We start from the raw sequence: 21,231 nt of genomic DNA on the forward strand, positions 1-21,231 counted from the left end.
TCCCATTCCCGGGACAGGTCTGGCAGGATTTTCCCCTCTCCTTGGAGGGCGAGGAGGAGCTCAGCAGGCTTCCTCCCTCGCGTGTGGAGGCTGGTTTGTGTTTATTTCCCGGGCTTCTGTGTCCCTTTGTGCAGCCTACCTGATAGCAATCTAAACTAAAATGGAGAGAAGAAACATTTGTTGGGAAGATTTCAGCAATATAAAAGGCAATAGGAGGAACAAAGAACCAAGTCTGGGTGTAGAGATAGGCACATTTTGAATAACAAATAAGAGTGTCATTTAGTTGCCATGGCAATGTGAGAAACACAATGAAAACAGCAGCGCCGAACCACGTTCCCTAATGATGAATGGGCACGGCCCTTTGAAATATTGAAACACGGATCACAAAGATTCCCCTGGATCTCTGCACCCACCTGCTGGCCCCGCCCTACCTGATACTCCATGTCGTAGCTGGGCAAGATGATCCGCCCGTGTTTCCACTCATTGCCCTGGTCCTCGCGGATGACCCAGAGGAGCTTGCTCTCCTGGCTGGCTTCGCGCACCACCTGCAGCGCCAGCCCGCGGCCGCCCGTCGCTTGGTACTGGAATTCCATGCACACGGGGCTTCGCGGCAGGTGCACCGGAGGGCTGATGAGCCGCGCGTACTGGCCCTCCCTCCGGCCATCGCTCTGCAGCCGCAAGAAATTCCTGTCGTCTGTGGGAAAGACACCCAGAGGTTCCTGGTAAACACCTGGGGAAGAGCCACAGTTGGCGGCTGCGGCCCTCCCCTGCACCCCGAGTTTGGGGGTCTTGTTCATTCCTGTCCTTCTCCAGGCCCTGGGTTTCCTTCTCAAGGTTCTTTCAGACCTTGGCTCACGAGCTGCCTTTTCTGGACCTCAGGTGGGTCCTTCCTGCCTACTCCTCCGCATCAGTCTCTCCGTCCCTCTTCTACAGCTGGCACCTGGTGCGGCTGGCCTTGCGCTTGGCTGGCGGTGTCTGCGCTGGCCTTCCCCTCCTAGATCCCAGGGTGCCAGACCCACGTCTTACTCACCGCTGGCTCACCCAAAGGGCCAGTGCAGCCGAATGAACTAAATAATAAGGGGATGAGGTGCTGCTGGACCGGGAGAGGATTCCAGCCAGGTGGTTTGTGCTTCACGTCTTTGTCATCTTGGCTGGGCACTGTCCAAACGGGAGACCTTTAAAACCGTCCGTCTCCACCAGTGCTAGCTACTAGGTGGGGCCTGGACTCGAGTGACTGTAACCCAGAAGCCAGCGTCAACCGCAAGCGGAAGAAGGGACGGTGGCTGTGTAGGGGTGAGTCAGCGGGCCTGACACCCTACTCTCTTCCCCGTCCGGCCTGCGGAGGCCAGAACTGGCCTTTTCCAGAAAGCCGGGCAAACGTCGCTGAGAACCGTCATCATCAGGAACGAAGGCGACGTGTTTAACAGCAAATATACACATGATGGGAAATTAAGGTCTCACCCACCCAAAGGCTGGGAGAATGGGCCTTCTGGCTGACGAGTTTTCAATTCCATCAGACACTATGCACAAGACTGAGTTCTTGTTGCCATTTGCGGAACTCATGCCCTGCAGACACGGGTATGGGGGCCCGTACCTGCAAACCCAACGTCCGCAGGAGATTCGTGGCCGCTTGTACAGAAAACAGGGCGGCATTTGAGAAGACAATCTCACTGCCTCCTTTTGGCCCTGAAATATCTTATGCTAAGCACTTCTGCAAGATGGCAGGGGCACTTTCACACCACACAGCCAGCACATCAGACACTTCAGGATCATGTTAATCTGAGACATGTGCACCCAGCGTTCTTACTCACCGGGGACTGTGAACATCCCGTGGTTGTCAGGGGAGAACAGGCAAGGAAGGGCTCCAGAGCCCTGAACCGACAGGTTACTCTCTGGACCACTGGTTTGCTGTTGCTACTCCTGCTGATATCATTGCTTTAGCAAGAATGAGCCTGTGATAGTCCTCCCATCACTGGCCCCCAACCAGCTCCTTCCTTCTTCCCCACCACCATCTCTCTCTCTCCTTCCTGGCTCCCGTAAGGCCTCCACTTAGATTCTCTAGGGTTACTGCTCCGGGAGCTACCCTCCCCTGAAGTCAAATGAGACCAGTTTAGGGCGCATGGTTGGGATTCCAGTTTGTCTCCTTAACCATCCAGAGCCAAAGTCTGTCTAATTCCCCCCCAACACGAGACCTCTTCAAGGCCAGATAACAAGGTAGCTGTTCACAGCAGACACTTTAAAGGTGGTGACCTGCCAAGGGAGGAGACCCTGGTGCCGCAGCCAGGCACTCCGAGATCCTCCACACCTACGCTCCTCCTATCAGATCTCATTACTCCCGCTAGTAATGATAATAATTATAAGTCGTATTTGCAGAATGCTTTGCAGGCTCCAAAGCACGTGCACATACATTATTTCATCTAATCCTTCCTGAATGCTCGTGAGCTCTAGCTTCTGAATCTTATCTGCACAGGATGAAGAAACTGAGCTCAGAAAGGTTCAAGTGACTTGTCCAAAGCAGAGAGGGCAGCGAGTGGTACAGCTGGACCTGACATTAGGTTTTCCACCTTCCTGCGGTAGGGTCTCCACTTTAGCTGTGCCCCACAGCCGGGCGATCGGTCACACTCCATTCCAGGCAGACTGGGCTCCCCCCACCGCCCCTGCTCCCGCTTCTCCTTCCTGCCGCCCCTTGCTCCCCTCCCACTCCACCTCTCCCAGCGCTCTTGCCAGTTCTTCTCCTACCTACTCTGGCACATTTCTACTAATGCCTCTTTTCTCTCAACAGCTCCGACATTTACCAGCTGTACCACTGGTCCTACCTGGTTTTTAAAAAGACTCGAGGCCATTTCTCATGCATTTCAGCAGGTAACCACCCACTGCCTCGTGCTGTAATTGAACTGTTTTATGTGTGTTTTCCCCATCGCTCCGGTTAGGAGATAAGCGTCCCAGGCTTACACGTGTCAGGGTTACATCGCTTCTTCCCCCTGCCCCTAGACAGTGACATGTATATGCTGCTTCGCGAGAAATTTTTGTTCCTACAAATGAATGAATGACAAACACACGGATAAAGGAAGCATATGAGGCTCTATGCTCACAAGAGAGAAACCAGAACAGAGGGAGAATCAGCCAGTCTTTGGTAATCCCACAGATTCCGATCATCTCTGCACAATTCCCTCCCACTCTCCTGGGCCAACACCCCTTCCAAAGGCGAGGTGAGCTGATAATAACACGGTGGCCTGGGGACACACCGTGGAGCCACCAGTGAGACCCCCCGCACCCCAGACGCTCCCGTGCTCCAGTAACTTCCAAGCCCTGACTGCTTCCACCTCAGATATAAAGGAAAGCAGATTTCAGAGACTTATTATTCAGCCTTCTTCCTTCGGTTTCACAAATAAGACCCACTTGCTGCTTGAAAATTGCTTGGCAGAAATACTGTCACTTGTGTGAATTTACATTCTTAAGCGGCAGGGGATTCATAGCATAATGGTTAGAATTTAGTAAGTAAAATGTGTGTGGAGGTGGAAAGAGCCGCGCTGGCTGGGTTTTACCCGGGTCTGTTCTGTTTACCCAGCCTGTTGCTAAAACTTTAGGCATCATCAGGCCAAAGGTCCCCAGGCTGCCACAGGCCCGACCCAGCCGCCCCCCCACCCCCTCGGCTCCCCTCGCCCCCTCCTCTGCGCGCTCGCTCTCTCACAATAAGACGATAATCGCTCCGCATGATGTAAAGGACCATTGGAAGACCGGGGAGTTAATGCTGGTGGCGTGCTAAGCACGAGCAGCTGAAGGATCATAATTCAGTGCTGACATCTAAGCTAATCCACTAGTTTGCAGAATCTCAAGACAAGCAGGCCTCTGAATTTCACTTAGTGAAATCATTTGTGCCCCACTTGTCTGTTAAGTGCTATGAGCTCGAGGGAAGAAAGATGATATGTAAATTTAAGGAATTAGCAGTAGACATCAGTCAGAGGGACGCTGAGCTGCAGAACGTCCCTGCCTGTCACGGAGAGGGGCCTGATTAGAACCAGGACGTCGTGAAGCAATGGCTTGGGCCAGGCAAAGTCCGGGGAGGGGATAGGAAGGGCCGGGGCAAGAGAACCGGTGTTTGCTGAGCACCTACTGTGGGCCAGCTGTCGCGCCAGAAGCCTTTTCTTACGTAACCTTCCCTGCGAGATCTAGGTCCACGGAACAAGATCCGTTTTCTTCATTTTTACCAGAGAGGAAACGGAGGCTCAGGGAATTGAAGCCACGTGTCCGAGACGGCTGCTGGAATCATTACAGCAGCCCTGACCGGAGTGAGCAGGATTGCTGGGCATGGCCTCTCATCTGGGCTGGAGCCCTCATCTACTGCTCGCTAATCACTTAATGCCTCAGTCTCCCCATCTGTAGCATGGATAGAATGAGGACGTTACTGGAGAGGGCTGTGAGAAGGAGCAAGCCATGCGAAATGCTTTGCCCAGTAACAGGGACGCAGTAAGTGCTCAATAAAAGCTATGATCTCGGCTACTACTATTGCGATACGCTCTGCTTCCTATGCTTGCCTTTTTTTTTTTTTTAAGAAAGAAAAAGGTCAGAAGACCACAATAACCTGGAAGACCAGTCCTAGATTCCCAAAGAAGTATGTTTTGGGCCAAGGGCAGTGAAGACGCTCTGTGGAGTAAGTCGGTTCCCCCATCCGTCCAAGCCCAGCAACCAGACAGCCCCTACTTGTGCATCATGCACTGTGTACCACGTCTTTCCTGTCACTGTACGGTAGATGAAATAAAATACTACACGGCTCTGGAATGAGAGTGGGACCTCAAGAGACAGTTTAGATCAGGTCAGTCCGGCTGCCCAGAGGAACCACACTGAGCACATCCCCAGAACAGCTGTCTCCCCTCTGCTTTAAATTCTCTAGAGAAGGAGCTTCCATAGGCCACATCGGCAATGCGTTTTCTGGGTCACAACCCGAACTGTCAGGAACTTCCTAAATTCAGTTTTAAGTTTTCCTGCTGTCATTTAGACACATGTCCTCCTTCCATCCCTGATGGAGCACAGCCAATTCCTGTCCTCTGACTTGGAAACATTTTCATTCGTGAAGAATTCAGACCCTCAGTCTTCCCTGTCTCAGGAAACCTGACCTTTGTCTCTTTAAATGTCCACTTGTTGGGCCTTTACTTATGGTGGTAGGTCTATACTAGCGCTCCTCTAAGCTAAGTGCTTCAGTTCTTTTAAGTCATGGCACCCGTACATGTGCTGTGAGTGAAGCACATGTGCTGTAAGTGAAGTCTGTTCTCGTAGAATGTTCTAATTTATGGCCTATCACTGCCAAACACAGAGGAAGTGGTAAGCACACAGTGGCTTTTGATTACTTGATAGAGCAAAGGGCTGGCATGGTGCGGGTGGACCACTTTAGCGATTTACTTTAGGGACTTTAAGGAAAAGCCCTTTGGGTTGTTAAGAGGTCCCCAAACATGACAACCGACCAGCCTAGTACCAGCTCTGCCTGCTGGAGACTGTCTTCTTGTTCTTGTAGCTGATGGCAACGATGCCGGCAATGGATGGCTTCCAACAAAAAGACAATAGAAAGGATATATGTTCAGTTGCTAAGAGAGAATGAAGAAATAATGTCCCAGAGATACAATCCCTCTCCTCCTGGACCTGACATATTTTGGAGGCATTTTGCTAGGTTCTTGACTCAAAACATCTGTTGTTGCCCATGACACGGGGAAAATAATCACATGGGAATCAACCACAAGAGTTCAAAAGGGCAAAGAGGACGTGCACAGGACAGTCGTTCAGGCATTTTAACCTGCTGCTGTCTCTAGAAAGAGTCTCTTGACATTTCACCTGGAGATTTACGGCCGCATCTGGCTTCAGCTGCATGAGTGCTGTGTGGACACGTGACTGTGGTTGGGCCCAACAGCAATGGAATCGATTGTGTCCACACCTTACCAAACCCTGAAGTAAATCACCAGTCGGATCTTCCTGGCTATCGCAAAGCCAAACGCACCATCTGTCCAACACACACATCTCCTGGCTAGCATCTTGCCCTCCTACTAGAACAACCATCTGAAAGAATATTTAGTGCTGCAGGAGACGTAATCTCTTTGTATAGGTCATGCTTAAAACATGAGTCAGCCCCTCAGCTGGCCTCCCAAGGTCAGTCGAGCTCTGCTAAGGTCCTCAAATTAACAACCAGTTAAGGGAAACACTGACTTTGGATGAACTCAGCAGGATGTTCTCAAGGTTTACAATTGACCATTTTGTGGACATTTGAGGTTTCAGGTCTGGTCTGTGCAGGAGTCTTCCTAGAGCTGGTGTTGGTTTTTTTTTTTTTTTTTTTTGGTACGTCAGCTTTCATGAAGGTTTTGCAGTTGAGGCAGCTTTGCCATTATACTGCCTCTTCATTATCAATTTCCAGTTCCCCAGCCAATCATGACTTTCAGAAAAAAAAGGAAACAAAGCAGATGAACATAGGGGAAGAAAAGGAAAAACAAAATACGAGGAAAACAGAGAGGGAGACAAACCATAAGAGACTCTTAACCAGAGGAAACGTACTGAGGGTTGCAGGAAGAGATGGGAGGGGACGGGGACGGGGTAACTGGGTGATGGGCATTCAGGAGGGCACAGGATGTAATGAGCACTGGGTGTTGTATGCAACTGATGCATCAATGAATTCTACTTCTGAAACTAATAGTACACTCTATGTTAATTAAATGGAATTTAAATTAAAAATATTTTAAAAAGGAGTAAGAGCTTCTCTTTACTGCTGTCTTTTCTAGAAAGTCAGAGATATTTTCCTTCCTATTTTCTTTAAAGAAGAGTCTCTATGATTTCCTTTTCCAGTTAAAGGTATTCTTTGAATACTGACTTTCTTTTAGCCAAGTTGCTCCTGGTCTTTAATTATCTACCATAGTCTAAGCCTAAGAAAGTCTCCTCTCTGTCTGTGCAGTGGCTGTGCCCCAGTCACACCACATCATCCTCCTTCCGAGGGCAACTCAAGCTAACGCCAGTAGAGTCTGGATCATTTGCTGCCAGTGGCCCACCTAGGCGGAGGTCTTCTGAGTTCAGAGAGAGTGGCTTTTTAATTCACAGAGTCACTACTCGTTCCCTGTCAAATATCAAGCCCATCACGAGCAAGTTCACTCATCACTTCTCTTCTGTAAATTCTTTGCAACCATCTGCACCCCGCCCCCTCACCACACACACACTTAATCTTCTTGTGTACATGTCCCCCTAGTGAATCATAGTTCTGGTCCTCTACTCTCATGGAGTTTATAAATGGCCCAAGCTGCATCAAAACAGCCCCACAGTACGTTAATAACCCTACCACTGACATTTGATGGAATAGCTACCATTAATAAAATTTAAATATTTCAGAACATTGTATTCTTAGTCTGTCTTGAGCTTGTTTTTGAATCCAGAGTAATAGTTTTGTTTTCTCAATCCCATAAACATATAAGTGCCAAGCAACCAAAGTTCTGTCTTTTCATAATGGTATGACATTACAAAAAGGCATTTCCTGTTTCATTGTTTTCACTTCATTTTTATTTTATTATTATTTATTTATTTAATTTTAAGTAGGTTCCATGCCCAATGCGGGGCCTGAACCCAAGACCCCGAGACCAAGGGTCACATGCTCTAGCAACTGAGCCAGCCAGGTGCCCTACCTGTTTTCTTTGTACCACTTCCATGATTTGGAGTTACTGAAATGAAGTAATATCATAACCATACCTCATGAAGTCAACAAACATATAAAAGAACACCCATTTAGGGAACCCACACCCTTGAGGATTCTGAAGCTGACCCGGAATGGTACGCTCTTTCTTTAGTCTTTTTGTCTCATTCTTGATAATAAGGATAATAATAACTATTGCTATTACTCTTATTGGCATTACTTAGTATTTACCTTTTCTTTTGGTCCAGTGAAATAATTCCTACACTATCTAATGCTCTGCTACTTGCTTACTTTACTATGGTTGCTCACTGGGGTTGAATGATGCACTGACAAAAATAGCTGCCACTGGACACTCCCATTAAGGAACCACAGAGAAGGCACATCCACCTAATTACTTGCTTCTTGGTTTACACTGCCATCCATCCTCTCTGTGGGGAACCAGCATCAGCAAGGACCCCAGAGATCACACACGTATCAATGCCAAAAGATGCCTGAGCAGTCTGGCCAAGACAATTCTGTGACCATGGCCACGTTTTACATCTGTGCTGTCCAAAATATCATGGCCACCAAGCCCTTGAAATGAGGAACTAAAATTATAACTGTATTTAATTGTAATTAACTAAAATTAAAATAGCTAGTGCCTACCATATTAAACAGTGCAGCGCTAGACACGTGGACTCACCATACCATCTCAGAGTTTTTACCTTGTCCCTTAAGCACATGAATCTGATCATCCTCAAAACTGGGTTTATGATCATCGCACTTGAGAATGTCTGTAAAAAATACCAAGGCTCCCACAAGGGAAGACATCTTCTGTGCCATTGTAGCTCCAGAAAAAAAAAAGGCAAAGTGGCTTCCCAGAGGACACGAGGCTGGCTCCTCTGCAACCAGCAGGGGTCACTGATTTCGGGACAGGGTCCTCAGGGGCTGTGGCATGAGCACACTCTGGGCTTCTAAGCCACAAGCAGAGAGCTAAAGGAAGGGATTCTGAGTGGCTCGAAAGATTATCTTGAAAAACAAAAACAGTGGCATGAAATCCATGGGTGTCTCATCAGCCTTAAGCAACCGTTACCACTGGCCAAAAGAACAGAACTAATTGCTGACTTAAAAGGAAAAGGGAAAAAAAAAAAAAAAAAAAAAGACAAAACAAAACATGAGTAAAGAACTAAATCAGAAAATATCTACGGAATGTGAGTTGTTTCCACAGACGCTTCTCAGCAAACAGGCTGTGTATGATATTTCAACATGGCAATTCCGTTCTCCTTTTCCTCCCTGGTCTCTCCCAACGCCCTCCACCCTCAACGGAGACACCCCCTTTCCTACAGGCAATTGCTTTTGCTGAGCTATTCCGTAAGGGGATAAAACATATGGCACACTTCTCTTGAACAACGTCTCCTCTTTGTGGAGTGGTGAAGTGTGGGGGACACAGGGCTTTTGGGTTTGCCTGGGAAGGTCCAGCATCTGCCCTGCCCCTGATCAGGGACAGCTGTTTCCTCTCTTCCGAACGCTCCCCTCGGCCCCCAGCCTTTTTATTTTGAAGAAAGGACCACCCTGAACAGAGAGGGCTTTCTATCCTCCCCTGCTGAAAGCCACATCTCGAGCTTCGTAAGCAGGAGGGTGGCAAATACAGCAAGTGACTTTTAAAATCATCAGAGGATAAAGGAAGGGTTCTGAAAACAATAGTACGATTTTGTTTTCTGGAGACAGGTGACAAGTGCCACTTTTTCGAACTTCGGGGACTCCTCTCGAAGAAGAAAATGATTATTTTCCTTCTCAATATCTTCAGGGAGAAACAACATTAGATCTAGCAGTTCCTTATGGCCCTAATTTTCTTTCTGTCCCCATCCAGCCAGCCAACTGTTGGACTTTTGCCTGCTTCGCGAGCTTGCTCTGAAAAGCCCTCCCAAACCACAGGGTGTAATGAACCAACTGGAATGAGGACAAGAACTCGAATTTCCAACTGGTAGCCAGGGTGGCGGAAGGGGCACTCAGGTGAGGGCGAGGTCTGCGCCAGGAGGGGGCAGAGGTCAATGGGCAGAGGGACAGAGGTAGAGGCCAGGCTCAAATGCAGAGTAACAGAAGCTCTCGCCAAAGTGTCACTTGCTAATTGGTGGCCTTGTAGCCTGGACAGGGCTGGCCTCGGACATTCTTAGAGAAAATCTGCTCAGAGGAGCACAAGGGAGAAGGCTGCATTTTTAGGGCCAACCTGAAGACAGTCTCTGAATAAGAGCCAGTAGACCTCCCGGCGCTGGGTCATCTGTATCCCTTCATTTAAAGTGTCTCTGCCAAGCTATCCCCTCGTCCCCACCCTCATGCAATGCTCACGCCCACGCCTGCGTGCAACTCATGCGTACAAACCACAAACACACTCCTCACATACACACACAAACATGCACAGAGGGTTCACATGTAAAACATGCATAAACACACACACATATTCACAGACACATCAACATCTATACGTGAAACGCAGGACATGTGCACGTACACACAAAACCCATAAACACTTTGAGAAAGAAACAGATGTGCTGACACACACATACACACATAACCCACAAGTACACATATGCACACACACACTTACGCATACCCCACAAACCCTCTTTATGTTCGGGTAAAGAGTGGAGGTTGGGAAAAACAACCAATTAATTGGGCCAAGTCTCAAAGGAGAGGAAATGAAATGAAAAATCCAAGCTGGGTTATAAAAATAAGTATTTTTTTTTTTTTGCAACGTGCAGGAGGCTCATTATATTAATTAAACATTATTGCAGTGAATGAGAGGGGGGAGGGTGATTAAGGCTGGGACGAGGGTAAGTGTTCTCTCCTGTTGCCCGAGGCCGTGGTGATCTTCAGATATTAATCTCTCTGAGCACTCAAATGCTGAAGAGATAAACACTTGAAATATGAAAATGTTTTTCTCCAGAGCAGACGCTGTGACCCTCCAGGAAAGCAAGTGCAGGCTGTGTCAGGAGGCCAGCCCGTAAAGCTCTCCTGGCATCTGTCCCACTGCTGTCCCCTGGGGACAGAGGACACCTCCAGTCCTTGGGGTTGAGGGCAGCAGAGCAGCTCAGGGGCACCCGGAGGGGAGAAGGGGAGGCCCCGTCTCCCTTTTGTTCTCTAGTCAGGCAACATTTGATCTACTAATTTCCAGAACTGACCCCTTTCCTCTCAAATGCTTATGGGGCACCAAGGTCCAGGCCGGCGGTACAGAAAAATGAAAACCTAATGCGTGGCGTGCTACAGTCAACGTGTACTGGCTTGTGAGAGCCAGTTGTTAAATTTTCTGGAATTTTATAAGGCAGTAGTTAAGTGCAGTCATTATTAAAAATTAAATTACATAAAGTTACCATTAAACAGGTTACATTAAAAACAAAAGGTCATAAATTCTCAAAACTCAACACTTCCTAATTATTTGAATACATTTTGCCAGTATCTACGCTCCTGAAGTCATTCATACCTGTCCTGACTGTCTGACGGCAGAAAACTATGCGATGCTGTTACTGTACCTCCCAACTCCGCCTCTGGTCATGTCGGTAGCTTAACCACAGGGGGATTATTTACACCACCGACAGTGGCAACATTACAAGGCAGGGTTTCTCTTTTTTTCCTGGAGGTAAATCTTGGACCAGAACACCACGGGACACACGCACTGCCGTGGAGAGAGGAGACGCCTCTTGCTTCTACAGGTTTAGGAGGGCCCAGGGCCGCCCCTCTCCGCCAACAGTGCCGGGAGAGCCTGCCCTCGGAAGGGGGAGCTGAGCAAGATGTCAAGGACCATCTTCCAGCAACACTCTTCCAGAAGCCGAGGGCCAGGAGGCTCTACTCGACCCCTGGTCACAGCAGCATTCTGGACTCTCAGCTTGGTTCGCTACCGACGTGATGATACTCTCCGAGAAGTATCAGTCAGGCTGGAGGCCGGTGGTCTCCCAAGGAGGCATTTCAGGAACAACAGCCAGCTCGGAGTTGACAAGAGGCTCTGTGATGTCGGCTGTGAGCACTAGTTATGGTGACAAGGGGGCACTGACTCAACCCACCTCCTGAAACCTCCCAACTGCTCTTCCTTTCTTCCTTTTCTTTCTTTTCTCTTGGCCTGTCTTGCTCCCTCCCGGCTTCTGAGCTCTACTGTAATCACAAGACAGGGAGAGGAACCACCGGCCAGCTCTTCTGTAGGGTGACGTTGTGAGCAAAGACTGCAGTGGTTTGTGGGCGCAGAGCAGAGGATTGCTCTGTGGTGGGAAGTTATGACGCTTGTCAGGGAATCTGGGGCTGCAAGACGTGCGGCAGGCTAGCCTTAACTCTTTCCTCTCCGAATCTGCAGCTGGCTTACCTGGAAACGTCCGGTCGTTGGGGCTGGAGCTGCTGGTCCAGGTGCTTCTGAGCCACTTGGCATGGTCATACATCCAACCACAGGGCTCCTCGGGCAAATCAAAGTTGCAATTGAATCCTGAAGGGAGCTGCAAATCTTTGTCTGAAAGGGGGGAAAAATAACCCAAAGAAGGCAAATGAAATGGGTTCGGACAACAGCCACAGTGGTGCTATTGAAAGCGCTGGCAAGGCCTAAGTGGAGGGCAGAGAAAGAAGTGGCTCCCTGTGCTTATTCATTTAACTCATCTTGGCGATCGTTGGCTTTCGGGTCAGCCTTTGGTCTCATCCTTCCCAGGCATGAAAGCCAAGTCTGCCAGTGGTTCCCATAGTAAGCAATTATAAATGAGGCCACCAAATGGCTTCAGGCTCTAATCAGGCTCTTCTGTCCACCTCGGAGAGCAGACAAATGTGAAAATTGCTGTTCCCTAAGTGCCAGAGAAGAATGTCTCCCCAGTGCCTCAGTGGAAGGCTGGCTCCTGCCAACCTGGCTCTCACAAGTGATGGGGCACAGTCCATTAGCATCCAGAGAGGCTGACATGGTGGGGAGGTGCTGGCCAGGGAGGAGAGAGTGAGCTCCGAAACAAGGAAGGGCTTGTGTGTTCCCCTTCACCTCCTGTGACAGGTCTTTTGTTCGAGGACAGAGGGTCAGCTCGGCATCCCCACAGGGTGGCACTGACAGGTGGGCAGATTTGGCCTGGTAGGGCAAAACGAGGGGGCCAGGCCAGCCGGCCGCCTCACTCAGCGCTGACCAGGAGGAAAAGAAAGTAATTTTGCATGGCCCTGAGTGGCTGCAGGCCACGATCCCAGGGGCAGCAGAGGATGCCTTCCTCCGGGCAACGTCAGAAGCCACCGCACAATGGCTTGTCCCGTCTGCTTGGTTGTTCACCTGTCCAAGCTAGAAGACTGAACCCAAAGAGTTTCTTTGGAGGCTCCACTCAGCTCTAAAAATCTAATGTGAGCTGGTGCCAAATATGTGATTAAGTGGGGGTGGGTGTGGAGGTGGGGGAAAGAGGAAATGGGAATCCAAATTTGGATGCTTGCCGGCAGTGGCTGCAGAGACAGCGGAAAAGTGCTGGCTAATGCTAGTAGCAGGGAGGAAGTGGGGTCTTTGGCCTCCTCACTTCCCTTCTCAGGGTTCCCAGAGAGGAATTTCCGTGGGGAAGGCCTAGAATGCAGGTTAGGAAGTCTAAAGGGAACAACAGACTGGTGGAAACAAATTGCTCACACCATGGGGGCGAGGGGAAGGGCACTGCCGGCCACGGAGGCAGACTGCCACCAGGCCCTCCCTGGTTTGTCCCCGCTTCCCCAGGGAGGGCATTTCATGTTGCCCGCCCTTGGCCAAAGGCAGCTTGAATCAAAAAAACACATGGAATCTATTACAGAAGCATCAACCTGTGGCTTGGAAAAGTCAGCCCTTAGCCCTCACCCCCCTTCTCCCGACAATTTCTGAATTTCTATTTTTCCGTTAAAAAATACGGAGTAATTCAATATACCATAATTCCTCTCTAATGTTTATGCGCATACTCTATCTCAGGAACCAAATTCCACAAAGAAACCTTTTGCAGGAAAAAAAAAATAGGGAGGAACCACCAAAGAAACCTCAAATGAAACACGCCACTATAAATGGGCAAATTACATTAAACTTCTGAAAATTTACAGCAGAACTCTTAAATTTTCCTCTGGATTGCCATTTAGATAGAACCCCCTCCCTCCGGGCCTCCCCCAAGCTAACTCCACTAATCCGATACCATATATTAACTCCCTATGCATTCCACCCTGAGCTCACAAACTATCTTAAACATGTCTTGGAAGATCCTCCAAGTCTCTTTCTCCTCTTCATAAAACAAAAACAAGTTCATTAAAATGTCAGAATCCTGTATTCAACTAACCCTGACCAATAGTGTCCCCCTCGCCCACACAATACACAAAAGCACATTCCTAAAAGCATATGCATTAAATTATCATTTTTCAGGCACACAACTTCAGCATTTATTTTTGGCTTCCCTCCCATTCCCCTCTGTAGCCCTGCTCCGAAGCCGGCCACTCCATAGGTGCCGCATGGCCAAAGCTGATTGCGCCACCTACCTACCGAGTCAGCGCTACACCGGGTCTCCCCCACTCCCCAAGTCTCTCCACCAATCTTCCCTCATTTCGTTTAATGAACGTTTAATAAGGATCAGTAATTTACTGTAAGTGGAGGCTGTCAAGCCTGAAATTCTAGCCAAAAATGCCAGGTGCTCCAAAATTTGTGGTTTGTTAGGAATGTCCTCATACTTGGTAAGGTGACGTACTTTTGGGCTCTGCCAATTATTGTTTTTATCTCACTTGGATGCGTTTAGATGAGGAAAGGAAGGTGATACAGAGCTCCCATGTGAAGAGGCTGATCCCGAACCAGGAGGCCCTGGGATCTGAAGGTAGTGTTGAGGTGCCTTTGCACATCCCTGCCTTTGTCACTGACCTCTGCTCACCCCCCGCGCCCCCATGGAGGATGGGATGCACCATTTTATGGAGCCAAGATTATCACACTTTCTCAAGTAGCAGTGGGCAGAGACACAGGGAAATGCAATCACGGAATGGTAACTGCTGAGTTCACCTGACGGCCACGCTCCATGGGCCAAGTCACCCTCATGACCACCAGATCTTCACCTGACTGGACAGTGGAGACACAGCCCAGTACAAAAAGGCTGAGGATTCTAATGATTCAAAGTGAGGGCTAGAAAGGGAGACTTCTCAAACGAGGGGTCCTCTCTGGACGGACCCTTATGTCAGCCGATGACCAGTAGGTTCACGCCTGTAGGCTGCACTGGTTGGTTTTGCTCCAATATCTGAATATTTCTAAGATTGCCTGTAAATGGCCAGTGCCCCAAGCCTTGACTACTCGCACCTCCCTGGCCTCTGACCGGGGGACGTCCAGGTCCCTGCCCCAGCCACAGGCCAGCTGCCTCTCATTGTCGGCACCGTGCCATCCGGGATGAACTCTGACCCCCTCTCACCATCTTCAAAGCTGCAGTTCTCCCCACACTCCGTGGCCTCCTCATCGATGGGATACGGGGTGGTGGTCTCTTCGCTCTTCACAGTGGGTCCCAGTGTCTCTACGGTGGGCTTCGAGTCTGCATAAAGGCAAAGGGTGGGGGGAAGTGAATGCTGCATGCAGCAGCCCGCATTGAAACCCAGTAGAAGATGCCCCAAATTCTCAAACTGTTTCCTTTCTAAGTGTGGGCTTTTAAAGGAGGAAGAAAAGACAATGAAAGAAGATAACACACACACACACACACACACACACACCCCTGGAGTCACCTCTGTGTGCTGTCAATGAAGTCAGGAGCATTGCCTGAGCTGAATGAGAAGAGTCCCAAGCTGCGGGAACAGCCAGGACAGAAGCAGGGACACAAACCCAGGCCCTGTACTCCACAGCAGAGGCCCTGGTGCCAGCCCAGAAGGCCACGTGGGGCCATAATGCATGTGGGCAAAGCTGACCCCAAGGCAGGCTAACCTTGGGTGTCCTGTTTGAGACAGAAGCGTGGGTGTTGCACACACACACACACACACACACACACACAATGCCTGGTGTCCATCCAGAACGGTTTGAAAAAGTCTCAGTGCCTAATGAAGTGAGCTTCCTGTGCCCTGCCCCTGGGGTGGCTGCTGACGTGCCTTCCTGGCCGGCTCACCCCTGCTCTTACGTGGAAGAGACATTCTCTTTTCAGCCTTCTCTGACTCAGACAGAACTTTTTTGAACCAAAGCTAACTGACCTAGGGGGCCCACCTATCACAAGATAATCAGAAGCACAATAGCCGAAGCCATGAGTGAAGCCAGACAGCTGCGGAGGTGTGACCCCAGACGTTGTTGTTCGTGTTTGCACAAAACTGGACAGAAAGGAATACGGGCTCAAAGGCACTCAGACTCCACTTGGCGGAAGTAACTGCAGCTGTGCCTCTAGGTCAGGGAGTGGCAAACTCAAATACTTCCTGGATGCAAGCAGCTAGTGCAAGCCGGGCGGCTGACGGGGGCTGGGGAGAGTGAAGTGTGGGATAGAGGGTGGCAGAGGGCACCTTGCGAGCCTGATTCCAGGGAGGCCACCAAGCCCGGCTCCAGCACACTGAAGGCCTGAGGAGAGGTGGCCCAGTGTGGCCAGATCTTGCAAAAAAAAAAAGATGTTTTTCCAACACGAGGCCAATTCCATTCCCATGGAAGATCTCTAGACTTGTCAATGTTGGCAACTTAGTCGAAGTATTACAACAAGTAAAACTTGGCCGGGCCGGACCTGGCTGCAGGCAGTCACTTCTGCCCTGGGCTCCAGGTGATTCGTTCACTCATCCATTCACTCGTCTATTTGCTCACGTCACTCATTCATTCAGCAGCTACTTATGAAATGAATGAAACAATGAGTCAGGCCCTGGGTGGGGCGAGGAGGGGTTCTGGTAACTGGCGTTCAAGTCCGTGCCTCGTGGGGTGGGGTCTTCATCCCAGGGCTGCCCTCCAACCAGAGACTCCCCGAATGAGCTGGTGCATTGTTCCTCCCGTTTCTATACGTGTTCCTTTGCGCTATTGTACGTGATTAGGCGCCTTTGTCAGGCACACTTCGGGAGACCATTTAATAAAGCCAGGAGCTGAAGGAAATTGCTAAATACGCTGAATAGCTTTTTCACGGTCGACTTCCCATCTTTCTGCTATTAAATACGACGCACATAACCTTTCATACTTCCTTTTGCCGTGTCTGCCTCTTGCTCACGGTAAATAGCAAATAACCTCGAAGCGTCCTAATTTGTAAGTTCAAATTTGTCACTGTGTCATAGGATCTCAAACTCAATTGTAAAGCAAACTATGGGCAGCAAAGCAAGAAGTAATCATTTGGAACACAAACAAACTAACAGGTGAAGCCGCCCTGTCGAATCAGGTGGCTGCAGTGACTCAGGCCAGCCCCATTAGTTTTCCGGCTCTCCTTTTGGGGTAGGGGCAGAGAGGAATTGGGAATCTGAAAAGCCAAAAAAAGCCACGTGGCCCACGAGAGCAGCTGCTGGGGCGGTTAGGTAGCGGGTTGGTAAAGATCACGTTAAATCCAGGGGCTCAGGGGGGCTGACGAGGCAAGGAGAGGATGGGGTGCGAGAAGGACAGTGGGAAGGCAGGCCGGGCCGCTGCACCTTACTGGGAGCTCAGGGCTAACTGCCCATCAAACTGCAGCGCGCCCCTGCAATTAAAACCAGATGTCAGCCACTTCAAAGGGAAGGAGGCTGGGCGGAGGGTAAGAAGCCCCAACTCTGATCTTCCAAGGAATGGCCAGGCAGGACTTTGAAATGAGAAACCTGTTGCTGACCATCGCCAGGGTAATTTGGGCCAGGTTAGGGTCGGGGAGCAATAAGTGGAGAAGGACATTAGCAACTGTCCAGCCAGTCGTAAAGCGGGGCCGGCCCGGGAGAGGCAGGGCAGGGAGGGGGCCGAGCCCAGGAGAGAGGAGGTGGGAGTCGGCCCCCAGCGGGCTAAGCCACCCTAAGCCACCTCTGGCAAGTGGCTTCCTCTCTCTCTCTGGGACTCCGTTTCCCCATCTGTGATGGAGACTTGCACCTAGATCTGTGATTTTTTTTTTTTTTTCAAAGTGTGTGCCACACTCGTTAGTAGGTTGTGAATCGACGGGATGGGTCACGACCAGCAGTTTTGAATATGGACTGTAACCTGCCCGAGTGCGCTCCCAGGGGGAAAGTGAGCGCTGATCTGGGCACCTTTTGTTCCCGTTGCGTTTACTTATTATTACAGGTTTATTAGGTGCCAGGCAGCAGTCTAAGTACTTTATATCCATTATTACACTGAATCCTCCTAACAACCCTAGGGGAGTGAAGATATGTTATTATCATCCCCATTTTTCAGCTGAGATAACCGAGATGCTGAGAGGCTAAGTAACTTGTCTGAGGTCATGCAGCCAGCGATCGGCAGAGGCAGAGCTCATAGCTGGCAAGCTGTCTCCAGGGTCCAGCACTTAACAATATGCTATAACCTGGACACACGCACCATTGGGCTGTGCACTTGCAAGTCAAGTGGATTGTGATATAAATTTATTTTAAGTTGTGGATTATGGTCAAAAATGTTTGAAAGCCACTGGCCTAGAAGCTCCTGGGTCCCCTGCAGCTCTAACTCTTTGATTTCGAAGAGGCCGTAAACGAAGCCAGCTTGTATCACGGCTGGAGGGGCCGTTTTCTGCACCTGCAAGCAGGCAGGTGACTTCCATTCAGCAGGCTGCAGGGAAACTTGGCCTTTCCCCTACATGATGGGGAGTTAAGTATCTTCCCACTAAAACGTGTTCGCTGGGGCTGCCTTCAATCCAAAGGTGAGCAAGGCTCATTTGGGCCCGATTTCCAGCCTGCATTCCTCCACGGGGCTCCTCCTCTGAGCCATCAGAGTCAGCACACAGGCAGCACTTTCCAGAAGCACTTCTCTGACATGCCCTTATTAATCCTTCTGGCTACCCTGCTGGGTGAGCTGGTGTCGATGGGGCACAGACAGGAAAATGAAGATAACCTGGGGGCCTGGTGGGAAGAGGCAGGGCAGCTCTGTCTGTCTGCTGCTCTTGCTGACGCTGGCTTCAGGTGGTTCCCCTGAGCTCCTTCTGGAGGGCTGTGAGCCAGCTCCAGGTGAGATCTCGTGCCAGCTCTGCTGAAGGAGGTGCCCAGAGGGAGGGTGAGGCCTGACTCAGAAGGGTGCTTCCCAGAAACAGGGAGGGTGGGCATGAGCAGTGGGCCTTATCTGCATTCAGGGCAGTTAGAAGTTTTCCCTGGGCTGCCACGCCGAGGGGCAGTGGGGCCAAGGAATGAGCAAGACTCCTGCTGCGCCGGGGGAAGAAGTCCTATTCCCATCAGCTTCCCTACAACAGGGTCCCTCCTGAGCAAATAAATGCCTTTTACAGATGTGGCTTCGAAATGAAAATGAAGTCTCTTAGCCACTGACATCTGGAGGCCAGATTCAGACATAAACCGATTACTTTATTATCATGAGGGTTTTTTTTTCTTCCCTAAATCAACAGCCACAGCCTTCTGGCCCGAAAAGTCAGGGTCTAATTGAATTTGGGTGGGTGGTGTGTGGTTATGATTTGTTTTTGAGAGACCTGGGTTGGAGAACTGAAACGATCCTTTAAAAAAGACAAAGCACATCCCTTGAGAAACTGTCCCCTGTCCAGAGGCTGCAGGGCCTGTGGTCTGAGGCAAGAGAACATGGTGGGGCTTGGGGTGGGGAGGATTTCCAGCTCACAGAGCCTCCCCGGGGGAGGTTGCCGTCCACATCATGGTCTGACCACCTCCCAGGGTGTCCCAGGATGCCAGGGTCACACGACCACGTGAGTGAGATGTGGGGTGGGAGGGCAGGCCTTACCTGTCCAGTCACAGCCCAGCACCTCCAGCCGCATCCCAATCCCTGCTGGAGACCACCTCTCTGGGTACACCCGCACGTACTGCGCCGGAACAGGGTCGAATCTTCGGATGTCAGGGGTGTCATAGTGCATGTTCCCTTCAAACAGCTGCAGGGGAGACAGGCCACTCAGCCCTTCTTCTGTGGCCCCCCCTCCCTGCGCCTCCCCTTCCTTCCCCTTCCTTCCCCCTTCTTCCCCTTCCTTCCTCCTTCTTCCCCCTCCTTCTCCTTCCTTCCCCCTTCTTCCCCTTCCTTCCTTCTTCCCCCTCCTTCCCCTTCCTTCCCCCTCCTTCCCCTTCTCCTTCCTGTCCCTCACATCCCTCCAGAGGGCAGCCTCATAGTTGACTCGCTGGACATTACAACCCACAGGAGCTCTGTTCTCAGACCACGGTTTCAATTCATTTGGAAGATGGTTAGGCTAGATGGTTAGGATCCCAGAAACACAGAGAAGAGGGAAGCAGCTGAAAGCGGCAATTGCTAGGTTCTGTCTTCTATCCTGACTCGGGAAAGAATCAGGCTCTGAATGGACTTAGCTGGAGAGGAGAGAAGTGAATTTTAGGCCGCTTTGCCCATTGTCTTAAAAGTTCTCATTGTAATGCTTGAGGGTCTAGATGTAGACAGTCCTGGCTGACGGACACCTCCCAGGTTGCCGAGAGGCTGAGGGTTAGGTGACCACCCTCTTCTCTGGGCTACTGACCACACCATCTCGCCATACATTGACAGCCTGAGACCGTGTTCCCCAAAGCTTTGTGTAGTGGAGCCAATTCTGTCAAAACAAAGTTTCCCTAGAGCCCCAGTATGTGAACTGAGGACAGCGCGGCTGCCCTGGTCGAGGCCGGGTGGGGCACCCAAGCCAGAGCACACTGGGCACCATTGACTTAGGGGATGCTGGTGGGGAGACGTGCCCGGGGCTGTGGCTGATCCGAACCAGGGATGCCCTGGGATGCAGGCTACCTCATTTGCAGGATGCCCACAATTCCAAAAGGGGGCACTGTCATGGGGAGGGCAGGCCCTGACACTGGCTAAGATCAGCTCCTTTCCCAGGATCCCAGAATGGTCAAGAGCCAGGGTCGGCTCTCTCCAGGAAGAGCCACGGACCAGCTTCTGCTCTGTCCACTGAAGGTTCCAGTCACCAAGGCCCCTCAACTGTGAGCACTGCAAAACCCCCAACCCAGCCCGTGCCTCTGCATTAAGAATGGAAACATTTGCTGCGCAAAGGGGACCAAAGAGACAGGAAATTGCCCTTTCCTTGGCAAAAGAGGCCTCCTCTTCTGAGGGAAACGAAGGTAACTCAGCCGTTAGGATGGGAACCCCTGACTCCCCCGAGCTGCCCTAGAGAGGAACAGGCACGCCATCTCTTCCCCTTGCTGGGGCTCGTCCACCCCCGGCGTCGAGAGCTGACCTTACACTCCCCAGTGGCGGGAGGGGAGGGCTGTGCTGGCCTGGAAAATTTCTCTTGCCTCTCCCAGCCTCAGCATGAGAGGTGGGAAAGATCGAGCAGAGGCAAGACTGGGAAAATACAAAGGAGTCCAGCGACATTCAAAACAACAGTTGATTTTGGAAGTGATCCCCCAGTTTCTATAGTTAAGCCTCCAAAAACCACATCTCCTTTGGACCGCTGGCCAGTTCCAAGGAAATGTCATCTGAAAGAGGGTGGAAAGGGTGTCAAACTTGACAGAAAGGCAGTGCTGGGTGGTGGGTAGGCGTCTGGGCCAGACCGTGTCTGAATCACGGCTTTCCACAGGTGCACACTGTGACCCCGGGGGGGACACCAAACCTCAGTTTTGTCATCTCTAACAGGGAGTGACAAAAGGCTCCT

The 21,231-nt window shown here is 50.5% G+C and overlaps 1 protein-coding gene across 6 annotated transcripts in view; it reads right to left on the reverse strand.

The window, feature by feature from the left end:
- NRP2 (neuropilin 2) overlaps positions 1–21,231 on the reverse strand; it is a 115,174-nt gene that overhangs the window by 32,756 nt on the left and 61,187 nt on the right. For all 6 annotated transcript variants that reach the window (XM_077885051.1, XM_077885052.1, XM_077885054.1 and 3 more), the window contains exons 10-13: positions 19,377–19,521; positions 15,013–15,129; positions 11,982–12,122; positions 432–694 (exon numbers count right to left, since the gene is read on the reverse strand). In XM_077885051.1, coding sequence (XP_077741177.1) covers positions 432–694; positions 11,982–12,122; positions 15,013–15,129; positions 19,377–19,521 — 666 coding nt within the window. The remainder of the gene's footprint in view (positions 1–431; positions 695–11,981; positions 12,123–15,012; positions 15,130–19,376; positions 19,522–21,231) is intronic.

The sequence above is a fragment of the Canis aureus genome, chromosome 36 (genome assembly GCF_053574225.1).
Source record: "Canis aureus isolate CA01 chromosome 36, VMU_Caureus_v.1.0, whole genome shotgun sequence".
Classification (NCBI taxonomy): domain Eukaryota; kingdom Metazoa; phylum Chordata; class Mammalia; order Carnivora; family Canidae; genus Canis; species Canis aureus.